The following is a 23,163-nucleotide window of genomic DNA, read 5'->3' as shown; positions in this document are numbered from 1 at the left end:
ACACTAATAATCATTGCTAATAAAATCTAGTTGTAATCATTTAAACCAACGCATTTCAGGTGAAAACATTTGAAAGTATCATAAGCATAGGTGGCCCTAAGTGCGACCATATCCGTGTCAGGTGAAAACCTAGCCTCCATGTGAAAATGCTTCGATTACCAATCAGATCTTCCTTTTTTTAGGTTTTCCATAAATAATAAATAGGCATGAAAAAAAAAATATGCGAAACTTTTGAGCACGTTTTAATTTTTTTATATATATTTTACAGATTGATTTAAACCTAAAACATTAAATCTGGTTTGGTAATCGGAACATTTTCACATTGAGGATAGGTTCTCACCTAACACCGGTAGGTCGCAGTTAGGCTCGTCTATGCTTCTGAATTGTCTAAAGTATTTACGTGTCGTGGCAAAATCGGTATAAATTACGAAAAATGATCCAGTAGAAAAATAATAACAAGTAGAAATAGAATTAATCGAATTATCAAGTTTTATTGTATGCTTTAATATGGAAGAGCTGCACGACCAATTCTATATGACAAACTGACTTATCTCCCTTGACTTAAATGGCGTTCAATAGTCCGCCATTTTTAAACGAGACAGCAATTCGGAATAACAACTTATTGTTCTAAAGGGAGGCAACTCTATTCTACTAAAGTAGTTGGAAAAAAATCATTTTTTTTTTCTTTCAATTACTGGAATGTTTGTTTAAGAAAAAATACAATATCCTCGCATGTTACATTTTTTTTTGTTATCAATTTTATAAAACTTTGTTACATTAAATAAAGTAGTTGCAAAAAGAAAAAAAAGTCTTACAATTATTAGTACAATAGAGTTATGTCCCTTAGAAGAATGGTTTCTCATTCTGAATTATCAACGGAACACAATTGTGGATGATTTTTTTTTTTTTTTTTTTTTTTTTTTGTTAAAAATAGATCTAGCACATCTTCTGGACCATTTTTCTTGATTTTTTAAATTTATATAAACGTCACTATAACATGTAAATACGTAATGATGTTTTCACTTGAAATGCATTGGTTTAAAAGATTAGAACAATCAGTTGTTATTCCAAATTGCTAAACAAACACCATGCGGAAGAGTCGTGCGACCAATTCAGTATGACAAACTGACTTGTCTCCCTTGACTTAACTTAATTGACAAATTATGAGTCTGGCATTTTTAACAGAACGTTATGTACAGCCTGGGTCTTTGACTAAGATTAACTTGTAGTTTTTGGGGATTTTTTTTTTTTTTTTTTTTTTTTACATCACCACTTATCAAGGCTCAGAGGCCACTCGAGGATAAGGGTTAAAGAGTGTACAGTAGTAAAATTGGACAATATAGTAATAGTTAGTTATGGAAATTCGGTAAATTTGGGAACTTAAGTGGAACGGCTCATCAACAACTTGTTTACGTTGGACTTGAAGACGAACATATTGTAATCAGCTGGAATGCAGGCAAACGGAAGAGAGTTCCACAGGCGTGCAGTTCTAAAAAAGAAGCTTTGTTCATGGAATCTACGTTTAAGTTTAGGCACAGATAAAGAGCTGGGGGGATCATTGATAGTGTTTTCAGCTATTATTTGTTCAGTATACTCCTAAGCTTTATCCCCTCCATTGAAGAGAGGATGAGTTTGTTGCCTATCACCTCAAATACTGACATCATTATGCGAATTATTTTTCTTCCAAAATTTGGGAGCTGAATTTTCTCCACATTTAAAACCGACCTTATGTGTAATTTTGCCCTCATGGGAAGGCAAGAAAAATAGATATTTTATCTAGTCTATTTAGCTAAGATGAAAATTTAGTATCTTTTCGGACCTTAGAGGTCATCATCTCACTGAAGCATTACATCTTTTTCATCGAGACCTTCTTTTACTTTCCTCACCAATAGGGCAAATTTAGACACAAGGTTTATTATGTGAGACTAGTGGTGGTGATGGGGGGGGGGAGAGCTTTGCCCGGACGCAAAATACGCTTAAATATGATATTTTGATTTGTCCACATATCCTATATATTATTATAGAGTCGTGACTTCAAAAGTAAAAAAGAAAATGTATTTGGGTGCCATCAGCTAGAATCAAAACCGAAAGTAAAATTGTAGCATTTTAAAGCTGGTGACGTTACCACTTTGACACATATATGAACTGATTAAAAATTAAAAATTAAAAATAAACTAAGATGGATGTATCAAAATGTTGCGCAAGCCTTTTCAAGTCTCACACAAAAACACACATTCACATTTCAAGCTATATTACTTGTCATATACATACGCGCACACAAACATACGCGCCCACGTCCACACACGTACATATATTCACGTTAGCGTACATACACTCACATTAATGTGTATATACACCCCCCTTCCCACCATCATCTGGGGGGGAAGTGAAAACTAAAAATAACGATCCCGCGATGACCTCATTTAGCGTCTTCCTGTCAATCAAACATCTTTTACTAGCTTTATAAGCCTTAACTTAACAGCTAATCAATTACTCTCACTCGTGGTTGAGACCGTTAAGTAGCTGGCATCGGTTTCCACCTCCGCATCAAGGCTTCCGGGTTCAATCCCTCATCCCGACCAAAACTATTTTATTTTATTTTACACCTTTAAACACTCGGGCAACGTTTTTTTTTTTTTATTACTTCGCTTATTCTTTAGTTTACCCCTCTCTCATACACAGGTTTATATATGCCATTTTTTTCCGTTTTGGTTTTGGGTTTTTATTTTTACATCGTCTTTTTTATAATATTTAAGCAGGGTTATTAATTACCCCCCCCCCCTCCATACACACACCTACAAACACCCGGGCAACGCCGGGTACCCCCCCCCCGCTAGTCTATATATAAAAGTGAGAACGTGTGTTTGTGAAGACAACCCGACCTATATACTCAACGAATTTTGTATTTACCGACTTGAAACTTGGTATATAGGGTATTCAGACATGTGAAAAATATTTTAATTAGTTTTCATCCAGAAAAAAGGGCTGCTAAGGGATAAACATTGAAAAATTAATACATAGAAGTAATTGGATTTTTATTAGTTTGCTAACTGTTTCATGAATGTGCATGCATGAATCATTCACATTATAGATTCTTTATGTTAAGAATAAGTATGTTTGAAAACACTTTTTAATGATCGTATCAAGCTATCCTGATGGTCAAGAGTGTCTTTAGGTTTTGGTTTTGATCTCAGCTTGAGTATTTTTCTTCTTTTTTTTAATTGTCTTATCAATTTGTTCAAGCTGGGAATGGGGCATCCTACCCGATGCCAAACAGTCACCTACTAACTCAGATATTCCAACCGAGAGATCTTTTTAGTATTCTGACCGTTCCTTTAAGTGCAATTGTTTGTTGCCTCACTTTCACGAAAAACACTAGTCCAGCTGAAACCACAATCAATAATTTCCCCCCCCCCACTCGTTATCTGTGCCTACATGTAAACGTAGATTCCATGAACAAAGTTTCTTTCTTAGAACCACACGCCTGTGGAACTCTGTCCCGTCTTCCTGCTTTCCAACTGACTACAATATGGTCATCTTCAAGTCCAACATAAACAATGATGATGAGCCGTCCCCTAAAGTAATCCAATTTACCAAATTTCCACTACTAACAATTACTACGATATTGTCCCATTGACTACCATACACTCGTTAACCCTTATTCTCGAGTGGCCTCCGGGCCTTGATTAATGGTGACTCCTTTGTAATATATAAAAAAAATTTCTCTTACACTTGGTTCACCGGGTATAGTTGCCAGGCAGGTAGTTTTTAAAATTCTTTTTTTATGAGTCCAGTTCGTCCTAGTGCATATGCTTATGACTGTATATGGTTTTAAAAAAATGCGTGATTTAACTTTCCCATCGCCCAACAGAGGCACAAGGAAGGCTAGTATAAAGCAGACGTTAACTTTTGTCGTGGATTTTGGCTCAAACTTTTTATTGAAAACAAAAAAAATCTGACTTTTCATGTATTCAGGATGGATTCGTTTTTGGTCCCCAACGAGCCAGAAAACAGTGGCCGGTTTACCATTAGAGCGGGTTGGGAGGGTCCTACTTACATTTTTTTGTTTATTTTTTTAACTTTTTCACCCCACCCTATGCCAATGAAATAATATTCCAATGACTTTTATTATAAAATTTTATTTTTACCCAGAATATTATATATATATATATATATATATATATATGCATAGATCATCGTATAACGATTAGATCACTGTCTGACTGACGTAATGAACATTTAAAATTAAAATGTTTAAAAAATTCAATGCTATTTCACGTGGTTAATGGTAGCCGAATGGATATGGTCTCCGCTAATCGAGCCAGAGATGTCTCGTGTTGCGGGGTTCAAATCGTTCGGCTGGTGTTAATCGTGACATCCTGCACTGAAGATTCCCAAAGGATGAAACACTAGTGTCTGTAGGTATTTAATTATTATAGTAAAAACATAATTATATATGCACATATATATATATATATATATATATATATATATATATATACTAACAAAGGTACCCGCCGTTGACTGGGTTCAAAAACAGCCTACAGAAAATGGACTCTGATTTATGAAAGTATGATTTTTTTTTTTTTTTTTTTTTTTACATAGGCATCACCACATTATCAAGGCCAAGAGGCCACTCAAGGATAAGGGTTAAAGAGTGTACAGTAGAAATTGGACAATATAGTAATCATTAGTAATGAAAATTTGGTAAATTTGATAACTTATATGGAATGGCTCATCAAGAACTTATTTACGTTAGACTTGAAGACAGCCATATTGTAGTCAGCCGGAAAGCAGGAATACGGAAGACAACTCCACAGGCGTGCAGTTCTAAGAAAGAAGCTTTGTTCATGGAATCTACGTTTAGGTTTAGGCACAGATAAAGAGTGGGGGGGAATTATTGATAGTGTTTACAGCTAGACGAGTGTTGCTTGTGAAAGTTTGGCGAGGGGGGACCATAGAATGAAGCTCAGTCGAACACTTTCCATGAAAATAACGATACATCAGAGACAAACTCGCAACATCTCTTCTGTGAGATAGAGGTTGCAAGGAAGAGAAAAGGACATCTCCTACGAGGCTACGAAGTCTATTTTGAACTCTATCAAGGCAGGCCAAGTCCTTTCTATTAGCTCCTGCCCAGATGTGGCAATAGTATTCCATCCTTGGACGTACCTGGCTCTTATATAGATAGAGAATAGCATCAGCAGTGAGATATCTACCGGATCGATAGAAAGATCCCACAATTTTTCCAGCGGCCTTGGCAACAGATTTGATGTACGTGTTCCATTTAAGATCAGGAGTAATGGTCAAGCCAAGAAGCTTGTTAAAACTTGAGGCCTCCTGAAGACGAGAGCCATTCATTTCAATTGATGCCAGATGTAGATCAGAATGTTGATGATGTAAAGAGAGAAGCTTGGTTTTAGATGCATTAAAAGTAACCAGCCACTCCTTACCCCATTGTACTACGTGCTCAAGATCAGAGGAGAGAGAATTGGAGAGAACTTGGTCGTTTACTGTCTTAGATGTGCTACCATAAATGGTAGTGTCGTCAGCATAGATGTCTACAAATGATGTAAGGATGTGATTTGGAAGATCATTAATATAGATCAGGAAAAGAGTTGGGCCCAGGATGGATCCCTGCGGGACACCGGCATTAATACTGTGAGCTTCTGATTTTTGCCCCTCAACTACTACTCTTATGAACCTATCAGAAAGAAATGATTAAATGAGATTTCTCGTCTTCTTATTCTACAAGTCACATAGTTGGAAGGATGCTGGTGTTGTTCATCCAAGGCCTGTGACGGTGGCAAAGCTCTTGCAGGATGGTAGTTGCTGCAGCATCTCTTGATGTCCGTATAGAGATTACGATTGACATTGCTCTGTCTTTGATATTGCCGCTTGACAAATTTGTGATGGAGCGATTCCAAACATCCTGCAGACAGATGGCAGCTTTGGGATGTAGCAAGCTTTCCCATGGCATCTCTGTTAATCTTTCAAGAGACTGTTTACTGCACTCAATGCAATACACTACGCTCAATGCAAAATAAATAAATAAAATAAAATAAAATAAATAAAAATACTACGGTAAATGTGGATGAGTGTAAAAAATCTTTTCATAATCAATCAAAATGGCTGACTTTTAAAATTTTGACATTCGAATAGAAAATAAAGCAAAATTTTACCCTTGCTACCAAAAAATTAAAAGTGAGATATGATTAGTTTTATACGTCAAACCATAAAAAAATATTTTTAAATAAAATATTTTATACTTTAGAAAAAGGTTCATTCTATTACATAAATATAACACAAAAATGATTGTCTAGTTCTTAAAATGTGTTATTGGTTACCTAGTTCTTGACCATATAGCATAAGACAGAACGAATAACCATTTTTTTTTTGTATTGTCATGATATTGAAATCTATCAATATCGTATTAATAAAAATAAATAAATTTAATGGCTAAAATCCCAAGACACAAAGGAATTGAAATAATCAAGTAAACCGTTACCATAACAGCAACGGCAACATTGAAGAGAAAAACAATAATAAAAAAAGAAGAAGAAAAGAAAAAAATGCTGATATATTTAAAATTCAGAAAAAAAAAAAAACGTGTTCAGCGTTTTCTTTCAGAAAAAGTTAACCGTTAAGAAATTAAAAACGCTAATCAGTTGCAGTGAAGGTCTTGAGAACGATAGACATCTATGCGACTCCACAAGAAGTATAAAAAGGAAAAACATATTTGTTGTCAACCAGCATAAAACTAAAGATTGGTTTATCGTTCACTCTTTTGATTTGTCAATTATAAAGACATATTGGATCACTTTAAGAGAACTATTAAATACGAAAACTCAGAGATTTCGCTAGTGCTTGATAAAAAGAAAGTATATCACCTGAAAGTGTTGGAATTTTTTTTGTACCAATAATGGTGCATCCCCTCTGTTTACATTTATTATTGTTTATCTGGTTCTTATATATGATTTTTTGTATTTTGTGTCCATCATGATTTTTAGTTTCGTATATTTTCGGTTTGTACGAAACTCCCTTTAATTTGGAGAAAAGAGAAATGCTAGCTCTGTAATGACGTCATGAGCTCAGCGTGTATTTCGTCCTCTTTTGAAATTCTGCTGACCTGGAGAGTGAACGTGTTCATTGCCCGGTGCTGAAAATGGAATTTTGATGAGCCTCCTTGAAAGAAGTAAACCCGGCAAGAAATTAATACCCGGCTGTGACGAGACAGGCTTCTGGAAACTACGTGACTATGGCTCTGCACATATTTTAGGAGGAGTGGAATTAAAGAAAATACCTTTTACGTGACAAGATATTATGGAATTTCCTATCCGGACAAGCGACGAGGTCTTGCTCCTGTAATACCTGTGTGTCTACGGTTTTCATGCAACATGGAGGGAAGGAAAATTCTAAAAGAACTTAAAACAAAAAAAAGAAAAAGGCACGTGCCTGACAGGCTTTCAATTGTGAGTACGCTCCTAAAATTAATTTCATATGCGAGTGTGATTAGGAGATACTACTATTTTGTATATTCTTGTTGTATTCGTTAATGGATACACACAACTTCTTTATAAGAACCAGCAGTGTTGTTATTTTTTCATTACATGTTACTTTTTTCATATGCTACCTTGGCGCTTAAGTTTAATGCCCACTAAGGGAAAAATTTGCAACTTATTGTAAATAAAGTTTCTTCTTCGTTTCAAATCAAGACCTTTATATTTGATTCTTTACCCCCTCCCCCTCTTTTGTTTCATGCTTTTTTTTTCAGCCTAGTTACTTTAGCGTCGAATTTATCTGGAAGCAGGATAAATTCCGACAAAAGAAAGCAAAACGAGGAAAATAAACAAATAGCAAATCAACCAGAGTAACCTCCCTTGATATATTTTAAAGAGACATAAAAGAAAAATAATGATGAAAGGGACTCAACTCTGTAAATTATCTTTGTTATAAACCCGTTTTTTTTTTCTCTCTATTCTTTGTTGAGAGTTTGGTATGCGAGACATATACATATACAAAAAAAAAAAAAAGAGACAAGAGAAAGAAAAAAAAGGAAAAAGATGTGGCTTATGAACTTAAATATATATTATCATCTTTTGAAATTTGTATATACTACTCATTCGTTCTTTGATTCTGTTCATTAAAATAAAACAAAAAGAAAAAAGGAATATATATATATATATATATATATGTTGAATTGATTATCTTTTCATGTTTATTTATTTATTTGCCGACTATTATACATTCATTTCAATTGATGCCAGATGTGGATCAGAATGTTGATGATGTAAAGAGAGAAGCTTGGTTTTAGATGCATTAAAAGTAACCAGCCACTCCTTACCCCATTGTACTACGTGCTCAAGATCAGAGGAGAGAGAATTGGAGAGAACTTGGTCGTTTACTGTCTTAGATGTGCTACCATAAATGGTAGTGTCGTCAGCATAGATGTCTACAAATGATGTAAGGATGTGATTTGGAAGATCATTAATATAGATCAGGAAAAGAGTTGGGCCAGGATGGATCCCTGCGGGACACCGGCATTAATACTGTGAGCTTCTGATTTTTGCCCCTCAACTACTACTCTTATGAACCTATCAGAAAGAAATGATTAAATGCGATTTCTCGTCTTCTTATTCTATTTATTTATTTGCCGACTATTATACTCATCTTTTATAGTCGTTGTTTTACAGCATTTCAGCCAGGTTGTTAACAGCGATGATGATAATGTTATATTAGGAACCAGACAAACAATAGAGATTTAAATTTTAAATGATTAATTTCTCAATTTTTTATTTATAAAAACAAACTTAACGAGAAAGCAAAAACAAACTAAAGTGTTCAAAGTTCGCAAGGATGTGAGAATGTTCAGGAAAGAAGTTTTTTATCGTAAAGTTAATGTTTGTAACTTCTTAGGAGAGAAAAGTCGGGCGCTAATATGAAATTGTGATGAAATAAGAAATGCAAGTGTTAATTCTTGCTGTTGGTGCTTCCATGTGGAGAAGTTGATGAATGATGAAACCACTGTCAAAAATTTTCCCCACTCTTTATCTGTGCCTAAATCAAAATGTAGATTACATGAACAAAGCTTCTTTCTTAGAACTGCACGCCTGTGGAACTCTGTTCCGTCTGCTTGCTTCCCACCTGACTACAACCTGGATGTCTTCAAGTCCAACGTAAACAAATTCCTGATGAACCGCCCCCTTAAGCAGACATTTTTATTAAACCCCCACACTAACGTACTGTACATGCAATAACTCTTATCCCTGAGTGACTTCCGGGCCTTGATAAGTGGTGATCACCTTGTAAAAAAAAAAAAAAGATGCGCATGAAAGTGGTTTTTTACGTCGGGAAGGAATCTGACGGAGCTGATAATTACCCCATGCCGGTGACTGACTGTCTCTGGGCTCGACGTCTGTTTGTCGCGAAGGCTGACGTTTTTATAGTCATGCCACGGATGTAGTAAGAAGCAAAGAGAGAGTTTTTAATCGCTGGCTTGAGTTTGCTTTTTGATTGTTTGTTTTTTGTGCTTTAATGTGTTGTAGTGAATCGTCTGTTTGGTGTATGTATGCATGTTTTATATCGATTTTAATCTGAGAAAGTTGTGAATGTAATCTAGTTGGTGTTGTATTGTTGCAGTGTTTCGTGTAATAGTTATTTGCGTTTATATGCTGCCTGAGTTGCGTTTACTGCGATGTTTGTGATTTGTATTTTGGTTTTTCTTTTGCTGTGCGGCCTTATCTGGCGGCTTTCTTGGTTGAGGTGATGTGATTCTATTGATGTATGTATATGAAAAAATGGGCTTTGAAGTTGTCGTGTGTATCTAGTGAGTTCATTTGCATTGCATCGACAAACGGATTTTTCTTAGCGTCGCCTTTATTGTCACTGTCGCAGCTGCTGCTGCTGCTGCCTTTCTGGTTTATTCATGTAAATATGGAGGGATATGCGAATATAGCAATAATAGTCCGCGAATAAATAAATAAAATATACAAATTACTCATCACAAAAGAATTCCAATAATTAAATGACATTTTTTTGTAGTTCCAAAGTGGCCGAAATTTAATATATATTTTTTTACTAAGTAGGCTGGACATTGTAGGAAGTCACCTATTGTAGGAGTGTGAGTCAGCGTCCACTAATTCAGAATCGGGAGCTATTAATTTTTAAGACCGAGGTTGGAGGTGCAGGAATCTCTAGAAGTCGAAAGTAGTAGCGTATCCGTGGGACCGTTAAAGGTAAATTTAACGAGATCTCCAATTAACAGAAGGAGGTTTTCACCAAATTACATCCTCATAAATGCGAATAACCCCAGAAAATAACGACACTTGACAAAGAGCTTGAGATCGCTGTATTGATATGAAATAATAACATTTATTTACGTGTTAGAAAAATATTAATTCAAATCGCTCCAACAGGCAAGGCGGGTTGAGCAATACCATTCCTCAATTATTGGGCATTTGCACACGACCTCCTTGGCCGCATATCAATCTCTGACTGCCGGGTACCAATACCCGTTACTGGAAGTGACGTCACCAGAGGAATGACGTCATGAGATAGTCCATTAATTCCATGGAGAGGTGTCTCCAACACGTAGCTAAATGAGAATCTTGCGAGAATGACATGAAGACTACTGATTTTTATGAACAGAGTGTCACACGTGGCGTGAGATGAATGTGGTTATTTTCTGAGAGGTAAACAGTCATTAAACCATGTAAGTGAAATGCGAAAAATTAGTTTGAAATAACATTATTAAAAAGAAGATTCAATAATTCAATAATATTTGTTTCAATTTTTTTAATTTATTTATTTATCTGATTTATATATGGTTCCTTTTTCAACTGTAAATGGTATATTTATAAAAAAAACAAAATAAATAAATATTATTGGATTATTATTATTATTTATTTATTTGCTTACTAATTATATAACAGTTATATCCCATAGAATTAGTGAATCTCTTGAAAAAGGCTTCCTTTCTAGGGCAATTGCTCTTGACATATCAAAGGCCTTTGATAAGGTATGGCATAAAGGCCTACTTTACAAGATTTCCAGCTACGGTATTACTGGAAATGTTTTCTCAATTATTAAATCATTTTTCTCTGATAGGTTCATAAGAGTTGTGGCTGATGGGCAGAAATCAGAAGCTCTTAGTATTAATGCTGGAGTCCCTTAGGGGTCTATCCTGGGCCCAACTCTCTTTCTGATCTACATCAATGATCTCCCAAAACACATACTTAAGTCATTTGTTGACATCTATGCTGATGACACGACCATCTATGGCAACACACAAAGGCCGTAAATGACAAAGTTCTCTCTGATCTCGAACGCGTGGTACAGTGAGGGAAGAGGTGGCTGGTTACTTTTAATGCATCTAAAACCAAACTCCTATCTTTACATCATCAACGCTCTGATCCCCATCTGGCGTCAATTGAAATGGATGGCTCTTGTCTTGGGGAGGCTCCATGTTTTGACAAGCTTTTGGGTTTGACCTTTACTCCTAATCTGAAATAGAACATGTGCATCAAGTCTGTTGCCAAGGTCACTGGGAAAATGGTGGGATCCTTCTACCGCTCCAGAAAATATCTCACTGCTGATGCAATTCCCTATCTATATAAAAGCCAAGTACATCCAAGGATGGAGTACTTCTGCCATATCTGGGCAGGGGCTGCTAAAAACAGCCTATCCTCTCTTGGCAGAGTACAAAATAGACTTGGTGGCTTAGTGGGGATGCCCTTTTCTCTTCCCTGCAACCTCTCTCCCACAGAAGAGACGTTGCGAGCCTGTCTTTGTTTTATCGTTATTTCCATGGCAAGTGCTCGTCTGAGCTCCAGTCTTCAAAAACGCTGAGGATACTCTACTACTTGGATGTGGTGATTTTCTACAATGAGTGTTGGAGAGAAAAACTGATTTGATTTTTCATGGCAAATCTTTATATAGAGACATTCTGGAATGTTCCAGCCAGTTTGCTGTAACTCTACGTACAGAACGTAATATTGTTCCTTAATTAATATCTCTATGCACAGAACGTAACATAGTTCCTTAATTAATATATATATATTTTTTTTTTACATGGAGGTCACCATTTATCAAGACCTGGAAGCCACTCAGGGATAAGGGTTAATATATGTGCAGGTGAGCAAATCACGATGTTGTGTGCTTGCGTGTTCTTCATATGCAGCATGCGTATTGAAAATGGTGATTGCTATGAAAGTGTCTCTGCCGAAGATTTGTTCCGGACGTACGTAGCGGTTGCTACAACTACTAATATATATATATATATATATATATATATATATATATATATATATATATATATATATATTAATATTAAATGCGACGCTCGCGGTTTGTTTACAAACAATCGTTTGAGCACTTTACAAGTAGCGGACGGATGTTTATTTAAATAGACATTCGAACAGATTAGTTGCGGGCACCGCTTCCGTGGTGAAGGGGTAGAACTGCCGACTGTCATCACAACGGTTCTAGGTTCGATCCTCAGCTTCGGATAGGTGCTAGTCTAGCGGCACTGATGAGTTGTGATACAACGAAACAGGACTGTATGTCGATGACTACAAATATATTTTATAAAGCCCCCCTCTTTGGGTTGAGCACTGTCGTAAATAATCTCACTCGCTACTTAATTTGGCAGAAAAATGCGACGCTCGTGGTTTGTTTACAAACAATCGTTTGAGCACTTTACAAGTAGCAGACGAATGTTTATTTAAATAGACATTCGGACAGATAAGTTGCGGGCACCACTTCTGTGGTGAAGGGGTAGAACTACCGACTGTCATCACGACGGTTCTAGGTTCGATCCTCAGCTTCGGATAGGTGCTAGTCTAGCGGCACTGATGAGTTGTGATACAACGAAACAGGACTGTATGTCGATGACTACAAATATATTTTATATATATATATATTTTTTTTTTTTTCTTGTATTACAACCCTATAATTTTGTTGTGTTACCAACTTGAACTTAGGTTTAGTGTTGGAGTTAAAGTGCGTGTTTTTTTGTTTTTTTCTCCCCAAGATTCTGCGTTTTTTTTTTCTGCTGAAAATGTACAGCGAAGGGGTGGGTGTTTAGTTCTCTCTCTCACTGCAAAAAGATCAGAAAGTGGGGTTCAGGAGTCAGCGCCCGCTAAAGAGAGGCACTCTGACCTGCAAAACGTGCCTGGACAGTCCCGTCGGCATTTCCCGGTGAGGGTGCCCCACTGCCCCAGGCTATTAGCAATAAACTAACCCCTGCTCAAAGAGAGAAGACAAAGCCTGGGAGGGTGAACCTCTTAGAACTGCACAGAACTAAACTCAAAATCGACAGTGACCTGACCTGATCATTACAAGAATGGTCTGATCTCGATTTTAGGGACCCCCAAGCCCAGGATAAGGAAACTAAGAACGTTCTCATGCACTTCTGTCATATAAAAGAACCGACCAAACTATTCTTGCTCTTACACGTGTTAAGCAGTAATTAAAGAACCATTTTGTGTGATAAATTAACCTTTGCACCTCCTTCCTCCTTCAAAAGAAATTATACAAAAGAATTGGTGTAGGTATAGAGATCACCTTGACTTCGTTAAAATTAAACACATAAATAAAATAAATATTACTCATTTTATAAATAAGAAAAAAAACAACAACATAATTTAAAAATCTTCAAAATGTTTTGGATAGCATTTGTTTAGAATTTAAATTAAAAAACCAAACAAACATTTGTTCAATTTATTAAGCGCGGACTTAACATTTCACCTCGATCCTGACTTTTCAAGATGGCAGCGGCCGTCGTAAGGCGATATATAATTTCGCCGATCGCTTTACGAAGGAGATTTGTCTATGAAAAAACTTATAACAAGATTATCCCTTCTACACATTGCCAGTGTTTTAGTTCAAGGTAAATTATAATTATATATTAACAGTTTGTTTGCAATTGATATAAGTGAAAATTACCATCTACACAAAAAAAAAATGTGTTTTTTGTTGTTTTAAAGTTCCTAACGAACGAATATTGTGTTTTACATTTTTGTTTATTTAAATAACATTATCTCCTCTTGGTTATGTTATTTTAGTATTTCTATAGGAGGGGTTACCATATCGACCTGACTTTTTCACATTGCGATTTACGGAATAAATCTGAAATAATAGAAGTAGTATACGATTTGGAAACCGCGAAAAAAAAAAAATGGAGAAGGCAGACGACACTTATGAATGCAAAAATGGTGAGGTTAGAATTGGTTTTTGATCCACCACCACCATCCTCCACAACGCACAGACATAAAAAGTTAGGGTTTGTATTACTGCACACATAGATTCGAAAAAGTCGTTAAAAAACAAATATATAACAAATAAATGTTACCAAAGGCAAGATAAGTTACTTTTCTAGATATTTTTTAGTGTTTTTATTTAATGTAACATGTTTATTCAGCTCGAAAAACATACAGTGTTTACCGATGTATTGGAAAGTTAAAAATGGCAACGAACACCCTCTTTGACACGGTAAGTTTGGGAAAAGAAGTAAAATAAAAAAAAAACTAGACTAAATACTGTTAAAACCCCGCCGAATATATGTCAGCCTATGTCACGGTAACATATATTCAGCGAGTTTCTAACAGTATTTTGTATAGTTTTTATTTTTAACTCCTACAAAATGCTTAATATTTGTGCAATATTTTCAAATCGGTTTTAATCTGGCGATAAAATAGCTGGCAAGAGCCATGTTTATATTAAAACTTAACATTTAAAATAAAATTTAAACACAATTAAAAAAAATCTATGTTGTAACAGAACATTTTGAAATAATGGAATTTTAATCGTTTTAATATTTAAAAAATTAATGTTTACGAAGTTTCTTTTTCTTGGCAATTCAACCGATTATAGTATATATTAATTCGAAAAAACGCTATTTAAAAAAAAAACATTAAATTTATATGATTTTTTTAAGTGCAACTTCAAGGTAAATTTTTGTTCAATACATGTATTTAAATTTAAAAAAAAAATGAAGTTTTACTTATTTGAACTCTTATGTTTCATAAATAGAAATTTTGATAGATTTAAATATTTTGTTCAAATTTCGAAAAAATAAATATGGTGGGTGGGGGGGGGTACACGTACTAAAAAAAAATATTTTCCCTCATATATTTTACAGAAACTGCATTTCATATATAATTTCATCCTAAAATGGTTTAAGTATCGTAAATTTCACAAAAATCTGACCATTAGTTGATTTTTGCTAGATTTATTAAACACGGGTATGTTTTCACGTTCGAAATGCTTACTACATGGGAACGTTATTTTTAACGCGTTAATTATGTAAACACGATTTTCGTCTCGCAATTTCATTATTTTCCTACAATGAAAAAGTTAAAATAAAATTATTACTAGTTTATTTTGTCCTTTTAAATGGTGCAAAAGTTATATTGATAATATTAATTTATAAAGTTACATCGTTTTACATATGGGGGAGGGTAATTCTGTGGTGAGTTTTGGAGGTGCCTAGTGCACTAGTACTATAATCTGTAATATGATTTTTGTAATCTATGATAATCGTCGGAAAAAAAAGAAACCTCAAAAAAAAGGGGGTGGGGTGAAAAAAACCCCCAAAAAACAAGCATTTTTAGAGGGTGGGCACTTTTATAGGTCTGCCAAAAAACTTTATTTCATGAAGTTCTGAATTGTTTAAAACTTATTAACTTCAGTTATTGTTTGTTATAACATTAAGTGAAAAAAAACTTTTGGCGGACCTGAACAAACTTTCCCCCTGCCGTATATAATTAATTCCTTTTCACGTTTTCTTATTTTATTCTGCAGATTATCGTTGATCCGAGACTTTCGTATTAGCAGGAAAATTTTTTTTAAAGTTTATTTAATGACTTTTAACGTAGGGATCACTTTTCAATTATAACATTCTAGTAAATCGATACTCCACTTAGTGGGGCCCTGTCGGTGGGGCATTAGAATACGCCGACTGCCCCCCTGCAGAGGGTAAAAGTCCCTCAATGGGGGTTCTGGATATGACCTTAAACTATATCCAGTGGTGAGGCCCCAGCTTGTGGGCTTTGGGGAGTGTGGAGCCACCCTTTAATTTCCATTGCTCCCAGGTCCACTCTGACCCGGAGTGGTAGTACCTGTTAGGGTCCCAACTATGGGTTAAATAGAAACCCGACGTGAAAACAACAAATATGTTCTATTAAAAAAATTTTTCTTCAAAATCTTTGGATTCTGCATTAAATAACCCGAAAAGGGTTGATATGCCGTAAAACAAAAACAACCAACCAACCAAATCCACTTAGTGGTCAATCAGCATAACTCTCCTTATTAAGGTTTCACGTGTCCACTGTGGTGTAAAATGAAATAGTTCAAATGTTTTTGTAAAAACATAAAAGGTGCTTTGGTGAAAGTGCACGGGGCGGGGGGGGGGGACCACCCGAATACTTTAAGAAATTAATTACAAGGAGATTGAAAATAAGAAAATGCCTTTTGTAATAAACACCGCCAATCTCCCCATGTTGAGAACTGATTTCGGAATAACCCCCCCCCCCCCCCACAATCCCCCATTTTTAAGAATGGCTTTCAGAATAAACACCCTTTGGAGGTGGGACAACTGGACAACCAATACACATGGACTAGGAGCTTATGCATTTTTGGTACCACGCTAGTTTTAAATAGTCTTTTCAGGTTAAATTCAAACGTTAAAATTGAAAAGTGATCCCCCACGTTGAAAGTCATTCAATAAACTTTTTTAAAAACTTTTTCCTGCTAATATGGAAGTTAAATCTCAGATCGACGATAATCCGTAGAAAAAAACTACCCCTGACAAACGACTAAGTCCCACTCCTTCACAGTAGATATCCCTAGGTGTAAGAAAACCTTTTACTCCAATGGTTTCTTCACCAGAACTGCTAGACTTTGGAACTCCCTTCCGGGATTCTGCTTTCCCAACTATACTGACATGCAGAAGTTCTCTAATCAAAAAAAAAAAGCCTGGACTGGATTCTCAGCGACACTCTCCGCTCTAACCACGTTCCATCCGGTTCTCGAGAACTCAACGGCTTGACTCTTCTCAAACATCTTAACTCCTGGCCTTCTATTATCTCATTTATGCAAATTAATGCGCGATCGAACCTGATGATTTGTCGCGCTCTCATCTACCATCGCTCGGGTTTCGAGTTTGCACATGCAGCCCACCCCCTTGACTGCAGTCACACTACAATTTCCACTTACACCCCCCTGATCTCATGATCATAAACTGGGTAGGAAAGTAGTATTCGTCTCCGCTAGACACGGCTAGCACTCCACACTCCGCTAGGCACGGCTAGCGCTCACTACTCTCCGATAAAGACAGATACTACTTAGCAAAAGTGGATCTACACGGCTAGACACAGAAATTAATTTTTAAATTTGTCATTTAAAAACGATTTTACATACAAGTCGATTAAATCGCATTGTAGTTCTTTTAACAGCGACTACTTTTTCTTCAAAAACAAAATCGACTTGAAGTGTACTTTCATCAAAATAACTGTCATTCAAAAACGACACCTTTTTTCTCCGTTTCAGCACGACACGATTTCATGTTAAATTCCATATTTAAAAATAACTTTTAAATACCTACACGTCGTTGGAATCACATTTTAAGTTCTTTTAACAGCGACGACTTTTTTCAAACGCAATAAAATCTGACTCGAATTGCACTTTCATAAAAATGAAAGTCGTTTAAAAACGACACCTTTTCTTTTCAACACAACAGGACTTCATTTTAAATTCCTTATTGAAAAGCGAATTTAATACATACAAGTCATTTGAATCGCATTTTAAGTTCTTTTAATAGCGATGACTTTTTTCAAACAATAAAATCCGACTCGAATTGTACCACTATAAAATAAATCCATCGCTTAAAAACGACACCCTTTTTCCTTGTCAGCGCAACAGGATTTCATTTTAAATTCCGCATTGAAATATGACTTCTATACATACAAGTCATCTGAATCGCATTTCAAGTTCTTTTAATAACGATGACTTTTTTTCAAACACAATAAAATCCGACTCGAATTGTACTCGAGTAAAATATTTTTCGTTTAACAATAACTTTTTTCTTTTCAAAACAACAGGATTTCCCTCTAACTTCCTCGTTGAAAAACGACTTTAATACAAACAGGTGGTCCGAATTAAATATTTAAATTCTGTTAGTGTTAACAGCGACGACTTTTTTTTTTTTTTTTTTTTTTTTTAACAAATATAAGCGAATTTCATTCCAAATTCCACGTTTAAAAAATGCTAAATTTAATACAAACAAGTAGACCAAACTGCATTCCAACACGTTCCTTTGACGACGATAGTTAAAGAAATCCCATGAATCCCACTGGGATTAACAAACAAAAAGACAAAAAAAGTCAGACTCGCTTCATATCTTCAACCTTCGCAGTTTGACACAACTCCTTCAATTCTCTCTTCGACAACGCTTTTCAATTTTTAACGCGGCTTTTAATTTTTCAGGTTCGACGCGAATCATTTAAAATTTTCCATTTCATCTCGGCCGCATTGGTTCCATATTTAAAGCCGAAATAGCTTCTAATCAAAAAAAAAGCTTGGAGTGGATTCTCCCCGACACTCTCCGCTCCAACCACGTTCCATCCGGTTCTCGAGAACTCAACGGCTCGACTCTCAAACATCTTAACTCCCGGCCTTATATTATCTCATTTATGCAAATTAATGCGCGATCGAACCTGATGGTTTGTCGCCTTCTCGTCTCCCATTGCTCGGGTTTCGAGTTCGCACATGCAGCCCACCTCCGTGACTGCAGTCACACTACAATTTCCACTACAAGTTCAAGTGTCATGTGAACAAACATCTCGCTACTCATCTCCCTTCATAAAGCCCCTGCAACTTATTTCCCCGATAGTAGCCCCCCCCCCTTCAAAGTAGTACTATGCCTTGTTTGGGGTGAAAACTGATTAAAAATTAAGAAAACGTGAAAAGGAATTAATTTTACGGCAGTAGGGAAAAGCCCAATAAGTTCTGAGGGGGGAAAGCTCGTTCAGGTCTGCCAAACTTTTAATGTCCCCTACAGTCATGTAAAAGTTCCAGCCCCTTTTTTTTTTGCCTTTTTCACTAACGAGTATGTACATCATGCACACTTTTTAGTATTTTCTTTGCTTTTAATTTGAATAAGCACCAAAAGAATAAATATAAAGTTAAATTGGTTAATGATTTGGAGTGGGTGGGTAAAGTTTACAAGTCCCTGCTTGAAAACAAAATGGATGGTTGAAATAGGTTCATGTAAAAATGGAAAATAGCTAAAGCTGAAAGGAAATACGAAACCAGCGCACTCATGAATGTGTTGTGTAATTATTTAAAATAATTATTGATATTTTTTTTTTTTTTTTTTTTTTAATGAAAGTACCCAGCATATATAGACACCTCGAACCTTCCCAAGTTAAGAACGACTTTCGGAATAAACGCTCTCCAACCTTGAAAGCCGTACTGAACATGAGGAGGTTAGAGGTGTTTATTTTAATAAAAGGAAAAAAAGGGTTTGTTTTACAATCTATGGAGATACGAAAAGGTATTCAAAAATTCAAAAGTATAACAAATGTTAGCAAAGGCAAGATAAGTTACTCTTCTACCTACCTAGAAAAGTTTTTAATGTTTCTACTCACTTTAAAATGTCAGTGAAAACATAAATTTATAACATTGGATAATAAAGGCCTTAATATCCAGAAAACTACTTGTTTGCCCCAAATTTAAATATGATATTCGTTTTCAGTATACCAAAAAACCTATAAAGGTTAATTTAACAGTGAATGTTGAGTTGCAGTAAAAGTAATAAAATAACGTCTTGTCTTTCAGGGAACTTAAAGGTAAATTAAATCGCACCCTGTTATTAATATATAATGAAACTTTTTTTTTTTTTTTTTTAAGATTGGCTGAAGTTGGTCTGTTGGAAACTCCCCGAGAACGTGGTCGTGCATATGAAACAGGACAGGTGAACAAATTTAATATCAATTAGGTGGTAAAGACCCCAGTAAATGAGCCAAATAAATGTACATCGGTTTCTTTTAGTTGACCTTTGTACTTTAGGTACAATTCTTTTTTAAACTAATCAAATAAATAAAAAATTTGAATTTGTGATGCTAAAAGTTAAAATCCCTTAAAAAAAAATATATATAAATATTAATGTAACCAGGTGGTTTTTTGTTTTTTTTCTCCCACAATCCTGCTTCATGGGATCAATTAGTGTAACCATGCAGTCTCCGGTCCCTAAACGCAGGGGCTAACCCTTAGTCCAAAACACACACTACCTTAAGTCTATGTAGCTATGTCGTTAACTGGTTGGTTGGCCATTTGTTGTCAGATGCTGTGGTTGAGTTCTTCTTGTAGGTGATCTGGTGAATGGTTGGTGTATCGCTTCTCTCAGTTCAGTCTGGACTGGTTGTGGCATCTGCTCTGTAAATAGCTGTTTTGAAATCAAAGCAATTGAATAATAATTTTCTTATGAACTAGAACAATTATTCATAAGATGTTTCCGGTTACACTTTGTGCAAAGGAAAGTTAAATTCTTCAGTTCTTAATAGTTTTAAGATGCAGGATTTTTTTCAACTTAGATTCGTTCAGATAGTATCTCAGTCAGAGGAGGAAGAGCTTTTTCACTTTGCTCTTGGGGAGATATTCAGCCATGAACAAGAGCCCAAAGCTAAAGTGTACTCTTCGACAGCTAGCAAGCAAGTTCTTTCTTCTGCCAAAACCAAACTGTGTTATCAATTTGTTGTTTCCCCTTCTCTCTAGGCCAGATTACCATTTCTTCTTCTGATCTCTATTCTTTCCTTCTCTCTTAAACCCCTTTTCCTCTTTCCTTCTCTCTTAAACCCCTTTTCCTCTTTCCTTCTCTCTTAAACCCCTTTTCCTCTTTCCTTCTCTTCTTTGTTCTAAAGCAGTCATTCCCAACGTGGGGCCCGGCAATATTTTGGTGGGACATGGGCAGGACGTGCACCCTTGTGCTTACTATACCATATTATATATTAAATATCACAAAGGGGAGGCATCAGGATTTTAGAAATGCCTAGGTGGGGCATGGTCCAAAATAGGTTATGAATCACCGTTCTAAAGAAATTTTATTATCATAGCAAATCTTCCTGTGAGGTGAGTCCCTGGCTTAATACAAGCCATATGGTTTAGCATGATCTTTTTATGTACGTCAAGGCAGACCACATGGCACCAAATGTCTACTTTACCTTGTTGAGAAATTTCTTTTTTCCTACAATATCGCAATAAAAACATATTCTATCATTTCCCCAAAATCTGGGCTCTCTTAAACCTTGTGTCAAACACCTTACTATCACACTCTTAGCCCATAAGCAAGGTAATTTGGTATTGCCCGATGCATGCACCAGTGTTAAATTAAAATCAAAGGTCATTATTCCTTGTTAAAATAAAATGTATTTATTCAAATTTATAATTTAAATCTAAATTGTATAATTGTAGAGAATGAAGTGGTTTTCAAATGAGAATTTAGGGCACTTGAAGTGTAGACAACCTGAAAAATAGAATTTTCGATTTTGATAGAGACAATGATTTGTTTGTTTATTAAAATATTGTTTGTTTTTATTTTTATTTATTTTTTTTTTAAATGTACCAAAAAATAAATACTTAGTACCCCCCCCCCATTTTTTTCTCCAAATCGTTCTCTACATTAAAAATTGAACTTGTGATGAAAAGCAAAACAACTGATGCTTATTATTTATTTATGTATAATTTACGCATGTCAACCGGAAGAAACCGGTGTGCAGCCGAACTCATCTTTCATTTAGCTCATTTACTGGGGTCTTTAAAACCTATTTGATCCTTTCTTTTTCCTTTTTTATGTATCTCCTCGTCGCATAATGTCTGAAGTTTAGGTTAGAAAAGAAGAAATCAGGGTAATAGTGCAGAGAGTGATCCGGACGTAAATAATGTTATTTAAAAAGCCATTCTTAACATGGGGAGGGTGTTTTGTACCTATTCTATACTTTAATCTTACAATTGAATAAAAAAATATATCATAAAACTTTTAATTAAACTTGGAAATACGATTTTAAAAAATAGCGCGGATCACTCTCTGCACTAGCACCGAAATCAGAATTTTATATTTTAGAAGCAGGACTCCCTGACGTTGCCTGGAGCAAAAGTGTAACATTTCTGTATTTCTGCAGTTTATGGACAGTGAAGTAGGATTTTCAACTTAAATTGCACTTTTACGATATCATATATTAAATTGTTAGGTGAATAGTTATCAAAGCTCTACCCCTCTTCCATGTTAAAAATGGCTTTCTAAATGTTATCTCAGCAATGTTTGTAAGGCGAAGAAGTACTTGTATTTCTATTAAAACTTCTCTCTTCCCCCTCCCCTCTCTCTTCTCAATCCTATCTTCTCCATTCAGCCCCCTCATCTCTAACTGCACATGGATGCACATGTATATAGAGAAAACTCTCCTTAATATAATAAATTCTTGGAGGAATGAGTTGACATTTTCTTTTCAAATTAATGCATGAAATGGCTGATAAACCAACCTTCTGACAAAACCTGGCCCAAGAATAAATATTTTTTTTTTGTAATTTTAGATATTATTCATCCTGGGCAACACCAATCATGAATATACCAACTTTGTAGTTGTTAGTTTTAGGGCTTTAGCTGGACATGTCCCTCCATACCTAGACAACTGCCTTTTATATAATGGACTAGCAGGGCTACACGGCAATGCCCGGGAACATGCAAATAGGAGGGTTTAAGAGATAAACTTTGCGCTTCTTCGTTATAATAGTGAAATTTGGAATATTAAATTTCAAGTAAAACCAATGGTATCTATTTAATTATTGTCGCAGTAATGAACATATCCAAAAATTATGAAAAACGATAATGTAGAAAATTAATTATTAATGAAAGCTGTTTTCAAATTCAATTAGCATTAAAGTTTTGCTAATGTAACAGTGCGTATGTGAAAATCAGCAGCAGCCGAAGGATAGCTGGCTAGTGAAAATATTTGCAGCAGCAGCAGCCGTTAAAGCACATATGCAAATTAGTAAGTGTGCACGACCTTGTGTCACAAGATAAAGAGAACCCCCCCCCACGTCATTGAGGAGAGAAACAATTTGCATGCCACGGAAGATAGACGTGTAAATATGAGGACGAGAAAGTGCTAG

General features: G+C 35.5%; 1 protein-coding gene across 1 annotated transcript in view; it reads left to right on the top strand.

Annotated features, from left to right (window-relative positions):
• The first annotated feature begins 13,732 nt into the window (after positions 1-13,732).
• Positions 13,733-23,163, top strand: part of LOC145255811 (polymerase delta-interacting protein 2-like) — a 46,811-nt gene continuing 37,380 nt past the window's right edge. Inside the window, exons 1-2 of the mRNA XM_080114508.1 lie at positions 13,733-13,888; positions 19,909-19,972. Coding sequence (XP_079970634.1) covers positions 13,767-13,888; positions 19,909-19,972 — 186 coding nt within the window. The 5' untranslated portion in view covers positions 13,733-13,766. The remainder of the gene's footprint in view (positions 13,889-19,908; positions 19,973-23,163) is intronic.

The sequence above is a fragment of the Euprymna scolopes genome, chromosome 31, assembly GCF_053919585.1.
Source record: "Euprymna scolopes isolate OS-2025 chromosome 31, ASM5391958v1, whole genome shotgun sequence".
NCBI lineage: Eukaryota > Metazoa > Mollusca > Cephalopoda > Sepiida > Sepiolidae > Euprymna > Euprymna scolopes.
The sequence above is the reverse complement of the archived record's forward strand: the minus strand, read 5'-3'. Positions and strand labels throughout refer to the sequence as shown.